This window comes from Enhydra lutris, unplaced genomic scaffold, assembly GCF_002288905.1.
Source record: "Enhydra lutris kenyoni isolate GAN:26980312 unplaced genomic scaffold, ASM228890v2 scaffoldscaffold37, whole genome shotgun sequence".
NCBI lineage: Eukaryota > Metazoa > Chordata > Mammalia > Carnivora > Mustelidae > Enhydra > Enhydra lutris.
Window position 1 is genome coordinate 30,110,799 of NW_019154121.1, and position 17,703 is coordinate 30,128,501.

General features: G+C 60.8%; 1 protein-coding gene across 1 annotated transcript in view; it reads left to right on the forward strand.

The window, feature by feature from the left end:
* LOC111154334 (RNA binding motif protein 33) overlaps window positions 1-2,912 on the forward strand; it is a 131,728-nt gene extending 128,816 nt beyond the window's left edge. The window contains exon 18 of the mRNA XM_022513883.1: window positions 264-2,912. Coding sequence (XP_022369591.1) covers window positions 264-312 — 49 coding nt within the window. The 3' untranslated portion in view covers window positions 313-2,912. The remainder of the gene's footprint in view (window positions 1-263) is intronic.
* Window positions 2,913-17,703: the final 14,791 nt, after the last annotated feature.

Here is a 17,703-nt window from a genome sequence, read left to right on the forward strand (position 1 = left end):
CCGCCAAGGCGGCTTGGTGTTGTCCGCGTGCGTGCGCCCACCTGCTGGGCAGACGCACCAGGAGTGTGTGAAGAGCGCCCATGGCTCGCTCTTCTGTCCTGTGGGTCACCTGCCCCGTTTTTGTATTGATCTTCTCTGTCTGTCTGCATTTTTGATGGTTCCGTGGATCCGGACCCACCACTTCAGTTTTCCGGTGTCCGGCTAAGTTGACCGCCGGTGCGAGGCGCCGCGTTAACGCTGACTCTTGGTTTGCACTTCCACAGGCACATGGTAGATTTGTCCCACATAAACGTGGCCCTGATTGTTGAGTGACGTCTGGCCGGAGATGCTGACCTGACACTGCCCACGCTGTGGGGTTTCTTCGAGGAAGTGGCAGCGCGGAGTCCCCGCGAGCGTAGGCCTCTCCGTCTGCAGCCTTGCGTGCCTGTTGTCCGGAGCGGCACACAGCCCAGTGTTGATGCCAGCGCAGCTGGACTTGGGGACACGGCGGACTGGGGTTTGCTGTTAGACTGCTTCACGTTCTGTTGTCGGCACAGAGAACTACAGTTTCCGTTTGCTTTTGTTTTCCAAGTGCTCACAGTGCATGTAGACATCGTTCTTCGTGGTCGTACCGTGTGATCGATCACTTAGCTTCAGGAAGGGACATTAACATCACGGATTCTTAAGTAGTTTTTCACAGCAAAGAATACTTGATAATGGTTGCACTTATCTTCAGTGCAGGCTAGACAGGTGTTTTCCCGGCCACGCGTAACTTGCGCTGTCTTCTCAGAAAGCCCTCCAAAGGCTCTTGGAAAAACGTAGATTAAAACGCGGGTGGTTACGACCGACAGTTGCATATCCTGGACAGTGGGGTGTGCGGTGGCTGAAAGTGGCCCTGACTGTGGCAGGTGCTGCTTCCTGTGACGGCTCCAGAAGCGCCCGGTGTGTTCCCAGTGCCGGAGGGGACTCCCGCCCCTCTGCGCCCTTCCCAGTCAGGCAGTGGCCCTGGCAGGCCTCACTCCACCTCCCTGGGCCTCGAGAAGGTGCCCGTAGCGTGGCCACCTCGCGGCCCTTGTGGAGTCCCCTGTCAGGCGGGCGACAGTGCGTGTGTACCATGCGAGGTGGAGGGCCGGCCCGGAGCTTGAACACCCGCTGGGGTTTTTTTTCCCTTGTTTTAAATGCATCCCGGAGGGGCTCGGTGACTCAGACGTTCTTTGGGAACCTGGTTGGTATCGCATTGATGAACTTGTTTTGGGCCTTTTGAGCAGGGCTGCGCCATCCTCCGCGGACTGGAGCGGGTCCCCCTCGTGCAGTGTGGCGCGAGGGACTGCCAGGCCCAAAGTGCAGTTGGCATGTGTTTGTAGCACCCTGAACCCGCCTGAGGGGTTCCGGGTAGGTCCCTTCAGGCCAGACCCTTCCTTCCCGTATAGCAGCCTTTAGTGAAGTTCATCCTGGGCAGATGTTTTAAAAAGTGCCTTATTCAGTGTTTCTGCTCACAAAGGAGGCGCACTGTTGTGGGTTTATTGTGGCGGGGACCTGGGCCGTCTGAGCCAGCACTCGGGGCCGGGCAGACTCTGGCCCGCTAGCTGTGTTCGCGCCAGAGACTGCCTCTCGGGCTGCTTAGTGGAGTTAGACGAGGTGGGAGCCCGCCTCCTCTCAGCCTTCTGGGGGCCCTGGGAGCCTGTGTCGTCCTGTTCCCCGGGGTGACATTTCTAGTGTGTTTCTAGTTGAAGCTCCCCGAGCTGCGGGGGAGTGTTCAGACCCCGCGGGGCTCGCTGCGGCGCGGCTCCCGAAGCGGCAGTGCGTGGTAGCGGTCGGCCGGAAGATGGTGCTGGTGGTTGGCGGCTGCTTTGCAGAAGGGCTGGTGCCAGGGGCGAGCAGACGGTCCTAGGATGCCCTGGAACGCCCTCCAGCCGAGGGGCCCAGCCTCGCTGGTTCCCGGGGGCCCCAGCGATGCCGTGGGAGGCGGTGTCGCGCCAGGGCCTCACCAGCCACCACGGGCTGTCCTGGCCACTCTGGGCACCGGCACATACGGCAGAGCTGAGGTGGTTTCAAAGCGTAGTTGGTTTGGTTCAGTCCAGTGGGCGCTGTGTTGAGGTGAAGAGCTTGACGGCCTGGAAGCTGTCCTCGAGAGCGCGTGGGCCGCTGCCCCACACGGGGCCATGGGCAGGCTCTCCGTCGGTGGACTTGCTTTATCGCCCAGGACCACCTGATGCTGTAAAACGGGGTAGTCTGGGTGCTCTGGGCCTTGACGCCGAAGGGCTGCGCGTTGTCTCTGGAGAGTCGGCCCAGAAACGCACCTCCTCGTTGGTGCTGGTCCGCTCGTCAGTCCTACGCGGCCTCCCCCCTTGAAGACAGACCTTGCGGCGACTTTCAGGTCTGCTTCTGGCGTTGTCTCAGTAGGACACGGGTGTCCGGGACGTGTGTGTCCTCTAACCGTCTGCACACACGGAGGCTTCCTCTTGCTGTGCCGCTCTTGAAAGCCTCGGGCCAAGGGGTGAGAAGGCTTAGCGCCACCGCCTCCCTGCGCCCGGGCACTGCCCCGGAGCAAAGCCTAGTTTCCTCGAAGGGGACTGCCGGAAAGGGAGGGAGCAGAGTTAGAAAGTAACGTTATTGCCGTGGTCGTGGTCGGCGTGCTTTCCGCAGTGAAATCAGAGCACTGTCAGCTGAGCCCTCTTAGAAGATCTGTTGCAACCATTATCTTTGTTCTTTCTTTATCATGCATTTAAAATGAAACGCAGAAGCATTTAACAGACTGTGTAAATACGGACCTTTTAAAATTAAAATGTTAATTGGAAATGCTTTAATTCAGCAACAATCTTAGCTCTTTGTTAGTTCTTTTGTGTTGTCGTATGGAGTTGAGCGGACGCAGTCCATGACTGTTGATGTGTTTGTGTGTATATTCGATTTTTATAAAGATGGTAGTAAGTCAATACATTTATCCTGACCTGTGTATTATTTGTTCCCAAATTCAGGAAGCTTGAAGTCAGTAAAGAGCAGAGTACCGCGTAAGGTAATCGCAGTAGGTTCTGTGGAGCCGAGGCACTCCTTCCTGCATTGTCTTGTTGTGACTTTGTGCTGTAATGTAAGCTCGCGGAGCCGCTTCTCCGAGCACTGCCGTTGGTCCGGCCACTTTGTTAAGTCCTTCTAATGATACTTTTCTAAAGGAGAAATCCTGGTTTTTTTCCCCAAAAGAAATGTTGAGGGGTCCGCCCCCCCCTTCTGGACAGGCAGCATCCCATGTAGGTGCCTGTACCCATTGCCCCGGGGGACTGGCGGGGGGGGGGGGGGGCTTCCTGACTACTTTTCACTGGGTTGTTTCCTCTTGACTTGTACTGGTCCTGGATGAACGCTCGTCGGCGCTGGGTTCTGTGGTATCTCTGAATTGTGACACAGCTCAGATCGCGCACCTAGGGCTCCGTTTTCGAAGAACGTTTTCCTTACTTGGCCAGCAGAAGACTTTGTTGCCCGTGCAGGAGATTGGGAGAGCCGTCCAGGCTGGAGGGTGTGAGGGGAGGTGGGGAGGTGGGGAGGGGAGTTTTGCAGAACGAAGGAGTTGTAATGAGTATTATAATGAACTTCAGACACACAGACCCCTTTAAGAGGAGTGAGCCAGTCAAGCTGGGAGGCGGGAGGGCTCGCAGGCGGCTCTCGCTGGGGACGGGAGGGCGCCCACCCATCCCGAGAGCCACCGTTCCCCGTGTGGGCCTTGAGCTCTGCCTCGGGAGGAGGCCGGACTGGCCCCCTGGGCTGGAGACGCAGGGAAGTGGGGCCTTGCTCAGAGGGCTGGTGTTGAGAGCCGATCATTTCCATTCTTTTTTCTTTCATTTTCTTTTGGCTTATGGTTTTCTGTTTTGTTCTGTTTGTTTGTTGTTTTTTTTTTTAATTAATTTCTTTGTTTAATTGAAGGTAAGCTCACTGTGCTGGTGGACCGCTGGACTGACAGGGACCCTGTTGCGGACAGTTGGGTTTTGGTAGGGTCTGTGTGCCCAGTGCGGGACACCCTTGAGCCCCCTCGGCCCACGTAGCTCCCCGGAGAGCCCCTGCGCCCGGCCGGCAGGACGTGCATCCCCGATCGGCTCGGGCCGCCCTCCGCGGAGGGCTCTGGGCTCCCTGCCTGGCACGCTGCCCTTTTCGGGGTCATTTTGAATCTTCCCTCCCTTCCTGCTTGGAGGACTTGGGAGTCTTACAGGCTCACTGATAGACCTGATTTTCCTTCTTTTAGTCAGGTACTGAGTCCCAGCACCCACCACCTTTTTTATTATTTATTTGGGGTTGGGGTGGGGGTGGGGCTTCTGAGAGAACCCTTGTTGGTTCTTTACAGATTTTTAAGTGACATTATTCTGAAAAGGAATTTCCTGAATGGGAGGGGACAGGGCCAGGAGCCAGTTGTCCCCAGCCCCACCTCCTATGAAGGAAGCCACAAGTTTAGATCATGTAGGGGAAAGTTTAGATATTTTACTACGTTTAATGAGCATTTCGATTAACCTTCTCAGCTATTTTTAAAACTTGTGAATGAAGCTTTATTTCGGACATTTGTAAATATGAACTGAACTCTCCCAAGGCACTTGGCCTTGATTCTCTAGTAAATCCTACGGATTTTGTGTAAGGTTTTTTGCGACCTGTTTAATTGTCATCATTTAAAGCGCCCGTGGTTTTATGTCCTAGAACCAAAGCAGAACTCCCTGATTCATATTGGATCCCAGGTGTACCTCCTTCTGGTAGTGTGTGGTTGGGAAGATCATTGGTTTTACACGTTGTAACCTGCCTGTTCTAGAGAATGTTTTTAAAACTCTTAACTCTCTCTCTCCTGTGCTGTGTTGTGGTAGGAAATCTGGTTGAGACAGGCAGAGCAGGTATCTTTAGTGAGAAATTGCTTTTCCCTTTTATTTCTAACCAACTAAAATGTAAAAAGATCATGTTGGTATTTTGCTCTGTTTTATTTTACTTATTTTAAAACGTATGTAGAAAAATAGAGGCCCTTTAAAGAGAAACAATGTAGTTTGAAATTTTTAATACATTGCAGAGTGACCTATTTTAATATATTCTGTATTTAGTAATATACTCTAGAAAGTAGAGCCCGAGGTTCTTTTAGCCATGATTTTCCTTTAAAGTTAGTTTTCTTCGTAAGGGCACACGTAGTGGAAGCTGATTTTTAAAGGACTGTTTCCGTTTTGTAGCCCGCGGTGTTGCTTAGGCTCTGATGTGGGCGTTTGAACCAGCAACACGCGCACTCGGCTCCCCTCTGAGCTGAAGGGCAAGCGAGCCTTTGTGCTGATGATCTGTCTTTGCTCTCCACAGGCCTGGGATCCAGGATCGCTTTTCCTCTGTGAGGATTTTAACTCTCTGTCTTCGTCTTTAATTCCACACTTTAATTTCCAGGTTTGACGACAGCGAAGCCTGAGATCTTTCCATTCCGAGCTGCTGCTCTCTGCGTTGGGTGCCTCTGTCCTCCGGGGCCCGCGTGCCCCCCTCCTTCCTGTTCTCTTGCACTTTTCCTCCCCAAACCCGTCTGTCAGCCACCGCTGAGAGCTCCTCTCCCCTTCTGGAAAATCACTTTCCTTGAGCTCCTCATCTCTGGATGTCCTCCTCCTCCTCCCCGCCTGCCTGGGGCCGTGGACTTCCTCGTCTGCCGCGGCGCTGCATTCTTCCTGGCTCCTCTGTCCGGTCTCACATCCAGAACTCCTCGGGAAGGGGTACGAGGACGCCGCATGGTTTTGCTCCGTGTTTCAGCTCGGGTGCATCTCCTCCTTTGCTTTGACAGGTCTTTACTCACGCTTTGTCCCCCCAGGTGTCCGCTGGAGAGAGCGACGGCTGACTTCTGTTATTTTGCAGTTTGGCCTGTAGGAGCGCGGGCGCCCTGGCCGCCGGCGTCGTGCCCGCCCTGCCCTACTCACCCCTTGTTTCGCCTCTACTTTGCAGGACCTCTTGTGCATGAGTTCAGTGTTAGTGGGGGCGCGCCGGTTTTTCCGCTGGAGGTGGTGGCCACTTTGACCCTTTGTTACCGCTCTCGCTCTGATCCTTCCTAGCCGTAACGCGCCGCGCTGCCCGGCCGCCGTCTGCCGGCTCCGAGGCGGAGTCGCGCGCTGTGTTTGCGGGGAGCGCATTGGGAGTTGAGAAACCACCCGCTGACTGAGTTGCTTTTCCTCTGGGTGGGTCTGCTGCGCGTTTTCTACCAAACACGACACTTGCCACTGTGGGAGATGCGTTGCCTCACTTTGCCCCAGTGTTCACTTGGCTAATCCCTGTGACAGCTTTATCAGGAGTGCATGTGAAGAACAGTAGTGACATGGTTGGAAAAATGTACTGTGTATCACCTGTGTGACTCCATGCCGAGACGTGTCTCGGGCTGTATTGTAATTTGAAAGGCGTGTTAATAAAATGCTTTTTGCACTTCTGTTCTGTTTGGAGCTTTTCCTTGATCTCGCCGCTCAGGTGCGGTCCATCCCTCGTCTCAGCCACGTGGACAACACTGTGCCCCCCACCAGCCCCAGGAGACTGGCGGGTTGTTTCCGCCGAGGGGTGGGGTGTCCCCAGGCCCCCCGGGTGTGCCCCCCTGCCGTCAGCACCGGCTTGGAAATGGCCTCTAACAGGCGACCCGCAGGAAGGTCAGAGCGGCCGCGCCGCCGCACCCGCATTCCGTGGTCTGCAGAGGTCTCTGCTGACGCTGTGCTGCTCTGGTTGGAGGGAGTTATATTTCCTTTTTACGTTTTTTAAGGCATTACAAATACTTGCTACAGCTTTTCAAAGGACATTTGTACACTGAAGCCGGAGAACACCAGTCACCCTTAGTGTCGCACCCGTGTGCGATGCCCGGTTTCTGTTTGGGCCGTGGCACGGGGCGCCCTCTTGGGTGCCCCTCCGTTTCCTGCATCATCCATGCTTACCATGTTGCTGCGGAGTGCTCCTGGTTTCTGGTCGGCTCTGAAAGCAAAGTATTTTTAAAGTAACCGCCCCACCCCACTCCCCCGTTGGAGGAAACCTTTGAGACCCCGACGTTGGCTCACATGCACCCCTGTGCTGGGATGGGAGTCGGGGCTGCTCGGTGGCCACACCGCTCCCCGCCTCACAAAGCCCACCTTCCTTACCTGTAGGAAGGGGGTTTGTCTCGTGAAGATCAAGCCTCGTAAGTCCCCTGAGTTGTGTGGGCGAGTCGGGCTCACAGACTGATGGGATGAAAGATAACCCCTGTGTCCCGTCTCGGGAGTGACCATCACTCTCCACCCCAACCCCCTGTTGTGGGATTCAAGGCCAAGGTCCCTTCTCTTGGTTGACCTCTCTGCATGGTACCTGCTTGAATCTAGTGACAGAGGCCAACACGGGGGGATGACCACGGTGCTCCCACGGGGGGGACGGGCGGGAGGGCCTTGGGTCCCTGCCAAGCATCGGCAGCGGCCTGACACGATGGTTACTGCCGGAGTCCTCCCACGGCACACACCATCCCTTCCCCGACCGCGGGGACGAGGAGGCCTCTGTCCGGGTCTGAGTGAGGAGGAGAGAAGGCAGGAGAAGCGGCTAATTTGGGGGGAAAACAGGAAGTGATGCCCCTCAGAGGTCTACACGGATTGATTTCCTAGATCCAACTTAATGGACTTTTTAACCCTAAACCAGAATCTGAACATGGCTAGTGACTGAAGCCAAAACCATTATTTTTCCCATTTCAATCTATACTGCATGGGCAAGGTCTCTAGAACCTGGCCTTCGCCTTGAGTGGTGGGATCTCCACAGAAGATGGGGCTGGAAATGCCTCGGTGTTGGGCAGTGAGCGGGAGACCCTAGGGAAAGGGCGCTCCTTGCGGGATTCCTGTGTCCATGCTTGGTGTCCGCTCAGGGCCACACGCCGGTGGTGGTGGAAGGCCTTGTGCGGGGGGCTGCGTGCGTGCGGGGTCTGTGCCTGGGTTGCTGCCCGGAGGAGGCAGCTGAAGGCCACACCCCCGGCCCCTTCCATCTCCCGCGACAGGCGCTTTTACCAAAGTGCACCTTCCTCCACTTGGAAGGGGATGACTCACTGGTGAGTCTGAAGGGGGAGACTGGTGGGAGAGTGAGGCCTCGAGCAGGAGTGTCACGCAGGGGGCGTGTGGCTCCAGGAAGGGACAGCATGGCACGGTGTCGGCTGGAGGGCCGCTCCCTGATGCAGTCCTCAGACTGGAGAGTGCGGCGGCTCTGAGACGCACGCCCACTGGCGTCCTCTGGCCACACTGGGGTGCTGCCTGCACGTGCCCTGGGAAGCAGAGGGTCTCCTTCCCGCACCTGCCCAGACCCCCGCCCTCAGCTGGGGGGCGACCGGGGCTGCTTCAGCCGGGCCATGGGGCCCCTCATCAGCTTCGGTGGAGGCGACTCGGTTTCCAGACGCGTGTCTGCTGGTGTCAGGACGCCCACCCAGTGCCTCGCTTGTGCCCTGACTTGTGCCAGGAACCCTCACGGATGTCTGGAATTGAGGGTGGAGAGTGTCAGGGAGCTGGCGGGGTTTGGGGGCCAGAGGGCGGGTGTGGGAAGCCGGGGGTGCGACGGAAGGGTGCGAGGGGCTGGCCCAGGCAGATCAGGTGCAAGACCCCCAGCTGAGCTCGGGTGGTGGGGGAGTGGGGCCGGGTCCAGGACACCCGGTGGGTCCTCCACGCCCGCCCCCCCCAGCCTGTGCATCCCAGGTGGCACCCCTGGCCCCCCTCCCCCCGCCACTCATGGTGCCGGAATGGGTCGGAAACCTGGCCTTGGGGGGGCGGTGCTGAGGGCTCCAGGACTGGAGCTGGGGCAACCCTAGGCCCGTGTCCGCCAGCCACGAGGCCCCCGTGGTGCCGTGTTCCCGGGCCCGCGCTCATCCTGTAAGCCAGCACAGAGCCCACCCAGGCTGCCAGGCCCCCACCCCCAGCATCCCTGCATGGGGTCGTCTCGAGGGGCTCGCCCTGGCACTCCCCGCCCCACCCCACGAGCCAAGGCCACGGCCTGGAGGGTGTCGCTGCATTTCTCCCTTGCCTCCCCAATGCCTCGGGGTCTAGGGTGACCGAGAGGCCCTCCAGTTCCTCAGGTAACCTGGCCTGAGACCCCACATCCTTGCGAGAACCGGAGATGAGACTCCAGCTCCCCGCTCTGCCAGTGGCTCTCATCTGTGGAGGGAGGGCCGCCCCCCCCCCCGCCCCCTGCCCGCCGCTGTCGGCTGACCTAGCTCCCTGTCCTCTCCACCATGACTTCTGTCATTTCCCCAGCACGGTCCTCCCCTGAGATGGGCCTCCCTCTCCCCTACTCGGAGCCACCCAGTGCCAGGCCAAATGGTCATTGTCATGGCTAGGAAAGCCCTCGGGCATCACAGCCCCAGGAGCCCAGCGCCCCCCCCCCCCCCGGGGGGGGGCGGGGGGGCGCCGCCGCCCCGCCCCCCCACGGGGGGCCCCCACCCCCGGCCGCCCCCCCCCCCCCCCCCCCCGGGTGGAGGCCGGTGGTTCTCGCCGGCACCGCCTCAACACGGTGTGTCAGTTTTCAGGCCGTCCTTGCTCACCGCCGCCTCGAGCACCTTCCTTTCCCCTAGAGCTGGGGCTCACGGTGCTCACTGGGAGCACTCGGACCCCCCGTGATCCCAGCCTTGCATCCCAGGTGGGGTCCTCCGTCGCGGTCTCTCTCGGCGTGTTTCCTGTCTGCGCTCCGTCCACACCGCGCGCGCGCAGCGTCTTCCTGCTCTCTCTCAGGTGATCCCGGGCCTCCCACGTCATGAGCAAGATGGCAGGCCCGTCGTGCCGGCCACCGGCTCTGCCAGCCCTCCTGCGGGGGCCCCCGCCTCGCCCGCTGTCCCTGTCCCCGCTCCTGTGCAAGGCCAGCTCCCGGCCTGCTCCGCAGCCCCACCCGCCCGCCCGCTGAAGACCTCGTCCCCGTGGAGCCGCTTCTCGGCAGGTGCCGCTCCTGGCCGGCCACCCCCGCTCGCCAGCGGACTCCCTGCCCTTGGCTTCCCAGCGGGACGTCCTTCCTTCCCCTGCTTACGCACAGGCCGACAAGGCTGGCTTTCTTGCAGTCTGCGTTTTCCCCTCAAATTCCCTCTTGAATCCACACCCACCGGCTTTCCAACCCCGCACTTCCCCGGAGCTCCTCTGCTGAGAAGTCTGATGGGCCCCATCGTGCCGGAGTCCGGCGCCTCAGGACACGTGTCTCCCCCTCAGCTTAGGACAGGTGTCTGCGTTCTTCCCGTGGCCCCTGGGTCAGCGTCTTCTCTTCCGTCTGGCCTCCTGGGCTCCCGGTGCTCTGTCTTCCTGTCTGCTAAAGGGGGGAGCCCCTGGGCCTCTCCCCATTCTGTCTCCCTGACCCCAGGCAGGCAGACCCCCCTCTTTGCTTAGATATTCGGCCGGGGGTTCAAACTCACTCCGCGGAACTCGTCTTTCCCTTGGTCTTCCCGCATCGCAGCAGTTGGCAGCTCCTTTCTTAAGGACGCCCAAGGCCCCGAGCTTTGGGGGTCGGTGGTGCCTTCTCTCCTTCTCTAACACACCCTGTTCCTTGGCCCGCGCTGTCTCCCAGAGCATCTGGGATCTCAGCCCTTCCCTTGGCTCCTCAGCTACGACCCCAGAGAAAGCCACCCAGCTCGGTCACATGGGATAGCCTGGTCTCCAAGGTCCACCTCTGGAGGCCCACGTCTACCCTACCTCCTGCCAGCCGTTAGAACAGAGTCCGATGACGGCATTCAGGATGCTCCCGGGACTTCTGCTCTCACGCAGATGGGACTAGGAATCCCCTCTGGGAGACACCACGAAGGACGTGTCGTCAGAGCGACAGTGGCGGCGTGAGCATGGCCGACGGCACACGTGTGGGTCAGCTCTGCTCCGATCGCAGACGAACACCAGTCCCTCACTTCCTCCCCCTGCCCCCCTGCTTCTGCTCCCCCTGCCCGGCAGCCCTGCCCTCCTCCGTGTCCCAGAACACGCCTCCCTGGGCAGAGTCATGGCCTGCCCCCACACCCCTCCAGGGCCCCCCTGCTCCATTCCTGTGCTGCCCGCGTGGCTCCTGGTACCGGACTGTGCCCCCGGGGCCTCGTGGCCTGTTGCTTGCTTTTGTGGACGTCCGGTGACCTTGGATCGGATGTTCTGGGCGTCTGCTGCAGAGAGCATCCACTTCTGCTCTGGAAGTGTCTGATGGCCCGGCCTGCTTCAGGTGGCCGGCCGCCCCCTGCCCGGCCCCACGGCCTGTGTCTAGACACATGCTGGGCCTGACGGTGCCCTGCCACGGGTTTCTGTAGTCTCCTCGTGTAGCGGCATTTGCTCCAAGTCCCTGCACAGAGCGGCCCTCCGCACGGGCTCCAGCCCCACGCATGGAACTCGGAAAGTCCGTCCGTGCCTGGGGGACCCTGGAGCTGACGGTGTGTGATCACAGCTGGTGCCTGTTACAGGAGGAGAGTCCCCGGGTCGTGGCCACTGTGTCGTGACGGGAAGAAGGTCCCATCCTCTTGTTCTGCCCGCATAGCATCTGCCGCACCCGGCATGTTACAGTGTCTTCGGCTTGTGGCTCACAGGCCTGCCTTACTGTCTCGGTAAACCCGGGAGGGAAGGAAGGTGTTCCTGCTGGTTTTCCTGCTCAGTCCACAGGCCCCGGGCCCAGGCTTGCCGCTCAGGGGTGGCGAGTTCATCAGTGAGTGAGTCACGGCAACTCCCCGCCCCAGCTCCTCCCGCCAGCTGCAACGCGACCTTCTCCGGGAGCAAAAGGGCTCTGGCCCGCACCTGCCGCTCATGCCCGGCCGGGGGACCTCGGGCTCACCGCCCGCTGCGCTGGCCACTGAGCAGGAAGGCGCTTCCGTTCAGTTCGCCGCTGCGGCTGGAGACTGGCGAGGAGACAAGCCGCGGGGGCTTCTGGGAGGTCCGGCGTCGCAGACCCTGCGGGCGTGGACGACACCCCGCAGCCCCCTCGGTCGCGCACGAGGCAGGGCCTGGGCTTCGTGCCCCGCCGTAGCCCACCGAGTCAGCTCGGGAAGACCAGCCGGTGGGGGTTCAAGAGCTGACGTGGCACAAGGGGGGTCGCTGAGCCAGAGCCGGGGCTGTGTCCGTGGAAAGCAGCGCTTTCTGATAATCCCTGTGGGGACCCGGGGCATGGGGGGACCTTCAGCCCCCGCTGGAAGTCAGCAGCTTCTGGCCCTCCTCCCTCCCGCGCTCCTCGATTGCACGTGGGCCCGGCCTGCCGCGTCGTCCTGGAAGCCCCATCTTCTGGTAAACACATACGTGTTTGTTTTCAATATATGTTGCAAATAAATAAGTGTCCATGTTGGCTTGAGAGAATAGGCTGATGTAGTGCTTATTTTTTTTTTAAAGATTTTATTTATTTATTGGAGAGAGAGACAGAGCACGAGCAGGGGAAGCGGCTGAGGGAGAAGGAGAAGCAGAGTCCCCACAGCACGGAGCCCGATGCAGGGCTCGATCCCAGGAGCCTGATGCGGGGCTCGATCCTAGGACCCCGGGATCATGACCTGAGCCAATGGCAGACGCGTAATGACCGAGCCGCCCACTAGAAAAGACGTCTGCGGTGTATTATGTGACACTGATTCTAAGACACTCCATGTTTTCCGCCCCTGATGTCTCCGAGAGCGGGCGCTTCCCACCATTGCCGTCACCCGGCGAGCACCCCTGCGTGCGTGATGTTGCGCGTGACCAGTGCCGGATGCCCCCGTGAGTGCCCGCCCGTGGACCGTCTGAGGAAGGACCCTGCTGTGAGAGCCTCCCCTGGCAGCGCCCCCTGGTTACGTCCAGCGTCTTGGGGCAGAAGTGGCCGGAGCTCCCCCTTCCTGGGACTCTGGGTGCTGGGCTGGGCGCTGCACGTTACGTCCGTCACACACACGTGCAGCGTGGGTGCTGCTTCCCGTAGGGCGACCCCGTGGACCGTGAGCCGTCCTGAGTGAGGCCGTTCCCAGGGTCACGGCGCTCGGAGGGGCCCAGTGCCCGCGTCGGGTCCCCACGTCTGTGTGACTCCAAAGGCTGCGTCTTAGCTTCCCTGCGGCACGAGGACAATAGAAAGCCCTGAAAGCCGGCCCCGAGGAGCCGTCCACGGCCATTGCTGCAGGCAGGTTTGGTTTCCGTGCTCGTTGCAGGGCGAAGCATGGATTCCCGTTTCTGTTCGGGAAAACCGGCGGCTGGCGGGAGTCCGCGGCATGTCCCGGGAGCTCAGGTGCACGTGGGACCGCGGCAGAGGCTGCGTTGGATCCTGCGTCTCACATGCGGTCGGACATCCGCGGGCCACGCAGGGACGCACGGTTGAGGCTCTTGTGGACCGTTGCCGGCGAGCTCTGCGGGCTGCTCCCACGGGTAATGAACCAGACCCGCGCGGGGGCCCTTCGGACTCTGCCCGTTAGACGTGTCGGGTTGCCGTGAACACGCGAGTCTCGGACGGGTTCCAGCGGTAGGATCGCTGACCCGGCGCTCGCACATCCTCTGTTGTGACACATTCTGTCTGCAGTCCTCCAGAAAGGTCACGGGGTGGTTCCAGAGCACACTCACGCCGTGACACGGGAGAGGGTCCGTTTCCCACTCGCTACCGTGTTTGTTAGAGGCAGCGTCTCATCGCAGCCTCTGTCGCAGGCGTGGTGGCACGAGCTCTGGGTCGAGGAGAGCCAGAGCTTTCTCCACTGATGGCTCTAGAATCAGATGGTGCCCCGGGAGCCCCAGCAGCGCAAGGAGGCAGTGGCTGCAGGGCCGATGGGACCACAGCGTGTTGGCCGGGGTTTGCGCCCCCAGCCTGGCTGGGATGCTCCCAGCATCGGGTCCCAGGGCACCCAGGGGAGAGGGAGCCTTGCCCAGCAGGTGGGCCCAGGGCCAGGCCTTGGAAACTGGGAGTCTGGCTTCCCCCCTCCCTGCAGAGAGAAGCTCCAGACTCCCCCTCTGCCTTGTCCCCACCAGACACAAGAGAAGGGTGGACCAGGGACCTGCTCAGCAACAGCCCTGCTCCTCCCCATGTAATGCTGTGGCCACAGCCACAGCTCCCCTGACCGCCCGCCCATCGGTGTCTGGAAGGTTCTCCCAGTGGTTGCCCATGGCTGCCGCCGGCCGGCACGGCTCCGTGGCAGCTCCTCAGCCTGTCGTGGGTGAGGCCACATCGGCTGGCTTCGCAGTGGGGGACACGGGACTGACAGTGAATGCCGCGATGGCACCGTGGAGGCAGGTGGATCGATGAGGCAAGGCGCACCGTGGGCTCCAAAGTGGAACGTTCCAGTCCCAGCTCCCTCCCTCAGCTGGGCAATCTGGGAAAAACCATTTACTTTCCTAGAGGTCACTGTCCTCATCTGTGAAGGGAAGGGAGCAGTTTCAGGGCCGTGGGAGGAAAGCCTGGTGCAGAGTCGCTATCGCTTATTGGTGATAAAGATGGGAAGGAAAAACCATTCTCTGTTTCACGGCTAGTAATGTGGGTCTTTTCCTCTCCTGCTAGGAAACTTGAAGAGTGCATGATTTTTTTTTTAGGGTTTTATTTATTTATTTGGGAGACAGAAAGTGCACAAGCCGGCAGAGGCAGAGGGAGAAGCAGGCTCCCCACTGAGCAGGGAGCCCGACATGGGGCTCGATCCCAGGACCCTGGGATCATGACCTGAGCCGAAGGCAGACATTTAAGACTGAGCCCCCAGGAGTCCCCAAGTGCGTGACTCCTTTAAAGTCCTTCTTAGCCACTAGAACAGCCTCATAAGTTCCTAAGATGCCTAGTGAGCAACTTTTCTGACCAAAACCAAAAACCCAGAATGCCCCATTTTCTCCGCCACTCACCCTTGGGCAGGGAGGGAGAGCGTTCGCCTGCGGGAGCTGGTGGCCCGGGCTGCCCGCACTTCCACCGCGCCCGCCTCTCTGCTGTCCCTGGCCCCACGGCACCTGTCCCAGGGCAGCCACCCTCCCTGTTCCGTTCCTCTCAAAACCTGATCTCAGAGAAGGATTTGATAATTAAGACGTGACTTCAAGTCTGATTCCCCAGGGCTTTCGCATTGAATCTAAGCTAGCTCTGTCCTCGCAGGGAGAAGGTGGCTTCCCCCAGCTCCCTGACCTTCTGTGCCCTTGACGTCTGGCCGGCAGGTGCCCCACTCAGAGGAAGGCGGCTCCCCGCTGCGCCGCGGGCCGGAGAGAGACCCCGTCCCGGAGAGGCCCTCCCATCCGCCTGCTGCCGGCCCCTCCCACACACACACAGACCCCCACGCACACCCACAGCACACTCCCACGTGCTTGCACACTCACACACACACACGGGCCCTGCACACTCACCAGTCTCCTTCACATTCACCGGTACACTCGCGCAGCCCACCCACACTGGCACGCACTCACCACACGTTGCACACCCGCGTGCACACCTGCACACTCATACTCCCCTCATACACTCGCTCACGCCCATGGAAGACTTGCACACTCACAGCTGCACACACAGCCACACTGGAAAACCTTCTCCGGGTGTGTCTGTGCTGACGCCCCTCATGTCCCACAACCTTCTGTGGTGTGGGAAGGGGGCGCAGGGGAGCCCGGCTCCTAGGAAGCTGCCCTGGGGGGTCCCCCTGCCCCACGAGCGGAGCAGAGGTCACCGGCAGCCGGCGGGTGGGGGCAGGTGAGGGGACCCCAGCCCCTCGCAGCCGGGGCTCGGGGCTTGGGCTGGCCTGCGGGTGGGGAACCCCCAGGGCTGCCCAGAGCGCGTCCCCCTGGAAGAAGCCTGTGTGTGGCTGCTCAAAGTGACAGAGCCCATGTCCCTCTGCCTGGCATAGTCGCAGGCAGACAAAAGTATTTTTAAACTCATTTCCCTGACCTAAAAAGGCTCTTTTTTGACAGAACACCTCGTCTCTAGGACCGCCATGGGAGCACCACCTATAAATAGCCCAGTGCTCCGGCTGGGGAGGCCGTGTGGCCGCCGCAGAGCACAGGGGGCAGCTTGGGCCTCCACAGGGGTCCGGGGGCCCACCCGTGGGGGTCCTGGTGTCAAGTGCTGTGGGGGTCCTGGCCAGGCTGGGCTCATCGTGGCTCAGTGTCGGTCGCCCCTGGGGCCCCCGCTGCTGCCCATCCTCCCCCCCGGCCCACAGAGGTGGGGGGCTGCTGGCTGGGGGGCCCGGGCCGCCAACCACAGCCCTGCGATGACAGTAGCAGGTCGGTGCCCTGTGAAGCTAGCAGGAAGTTTATCCTTCTGAGCAGTGGAAGTGGAACTAGGAAAGTACGGGAAAGTAGCAAATCTGCACCTACCCAAGTCCGTCAGACCCCGACCCACCGTGTGGGGAGCGGGCGCAGCCCAAACTCGCTTCGTCCCGGAACGGCCAGAACCCAGGGTCCGCTCCCCCTGGCTCTGCTCCCACCTCTCTGAAAAGCCGCCTTGGGGCTTTGGGTCTTTCTCGCGTCCTCCCACAGGGGCAGGTAGTTGGGGCCCGAGGACATACGGTGCTCCCTCCGCTGAGGCCAGGTCTACGGGTAGCCCTCTCCAGCCCCCTGTGGAACTCCCCAGGCTCTGGGCACGGCTGGCTCAGTTTCCCTGTTGGTTCTCGCCCCATCCTGGGGGCTCACCTCCTCCTGGCTCCTCCGGCCTCAGCCTGGGGGAGAAAGAATTCCCGTGAGAGCGGGCATGGGGCACGGGGGTCTGTGGGACAGTCCGTGTCTCTCTCAGGGATGCGCGGCCAGGCTCTTCACCGGGAGCCAGACAGGGACGAGACTGAGGGGTGGGGCCTCTGGGCCGCCCCCCGGGGACAGGGACACAGGGCTCAGAGCCACGGCAGGAGGTGCCCTCTGGCTTCTATCTCTCGCTCCCAGTCTGGCCCTGGAACCGGGGGGAAAGCAGTGACCCCAGCGGCTCCCCAAACCCGTGCGCTACCCCTGAAATCAGTCCATGGCCCGGTCAGGACAGGAAACGTGGAGGCCGTCAGCGTTCCTGCGGCTGGGGCGAAGGGGGCCACGCTCCAGGTCACACTTCTCGCCGCGGGGGTCCGATGTGGTTGGGCTGCATAGGCTTGCACCAACTCCAGCATGGAAGATTCTGGACACCGGATGAGCTCTGGCCCACTAGAGGTTCTGCCATTCCTGAAACTTCTCCCTTAAAAAGGAGAACGCCTTGAGGGGATGCTTTTCCTGGTTCCCAGCCCCAGAGGCTGCCTGGAGATCCGCCGTGGCCTTGGGTCCCCATCGAAGTGACCCCTGGGCTCTGATGGAGGGCAGTGGGGAGGAAAGTGCTTTCTGGAAGGAAGTAGCCTGGAGAGTGGGCGAGTTCTGTCTGCAGCTCTGCCCTCCACCCTTGCCACGCGGCATCCCACCCCGCTCCGGCACCCACCAGTCCTGGGTGGTACCGGGAGGACACTGTGTCATGGCCACAATGTGCCCCCCGACAGGGCTGGGCAGGACCCCCTGGCAGGCGGGAGGCCACCTTTTCCTTCCGGTTGAGGATGCGCGGTCCTCTGCAGGTGGGTCACCCTGGAAGGAAGCTTCATTACATTCTTGTTCCGTGTCTCCCTGCGGCGGCCAGCCTGGCGTGGCTACCAGCTCTCAGGAGACAGCGGGTACCCGATGGCAGTGACCCCACTGAGGACGACCTCAAGGGTCTGTTCACAGAGAATCAGAGTGCCTCCAGCCCCACAACGTTCAGATTCGAGCCAGAGCATTTCTGGGTTGTCAAGGACAACTCCCCTCCCTGTGTCCGCAGCCCTTCCAGATCCAGGGGCGGGTCATGGTGGGGCCACAAGGTCCCCGGTCCCTGGCTCCCTCTTGGTGAGGCCCAGACCACACAGAGGAGGGGCGTGGCTCCCATGCCCCAGGGCTTCTCAGAGAGGCCCCCGTGACC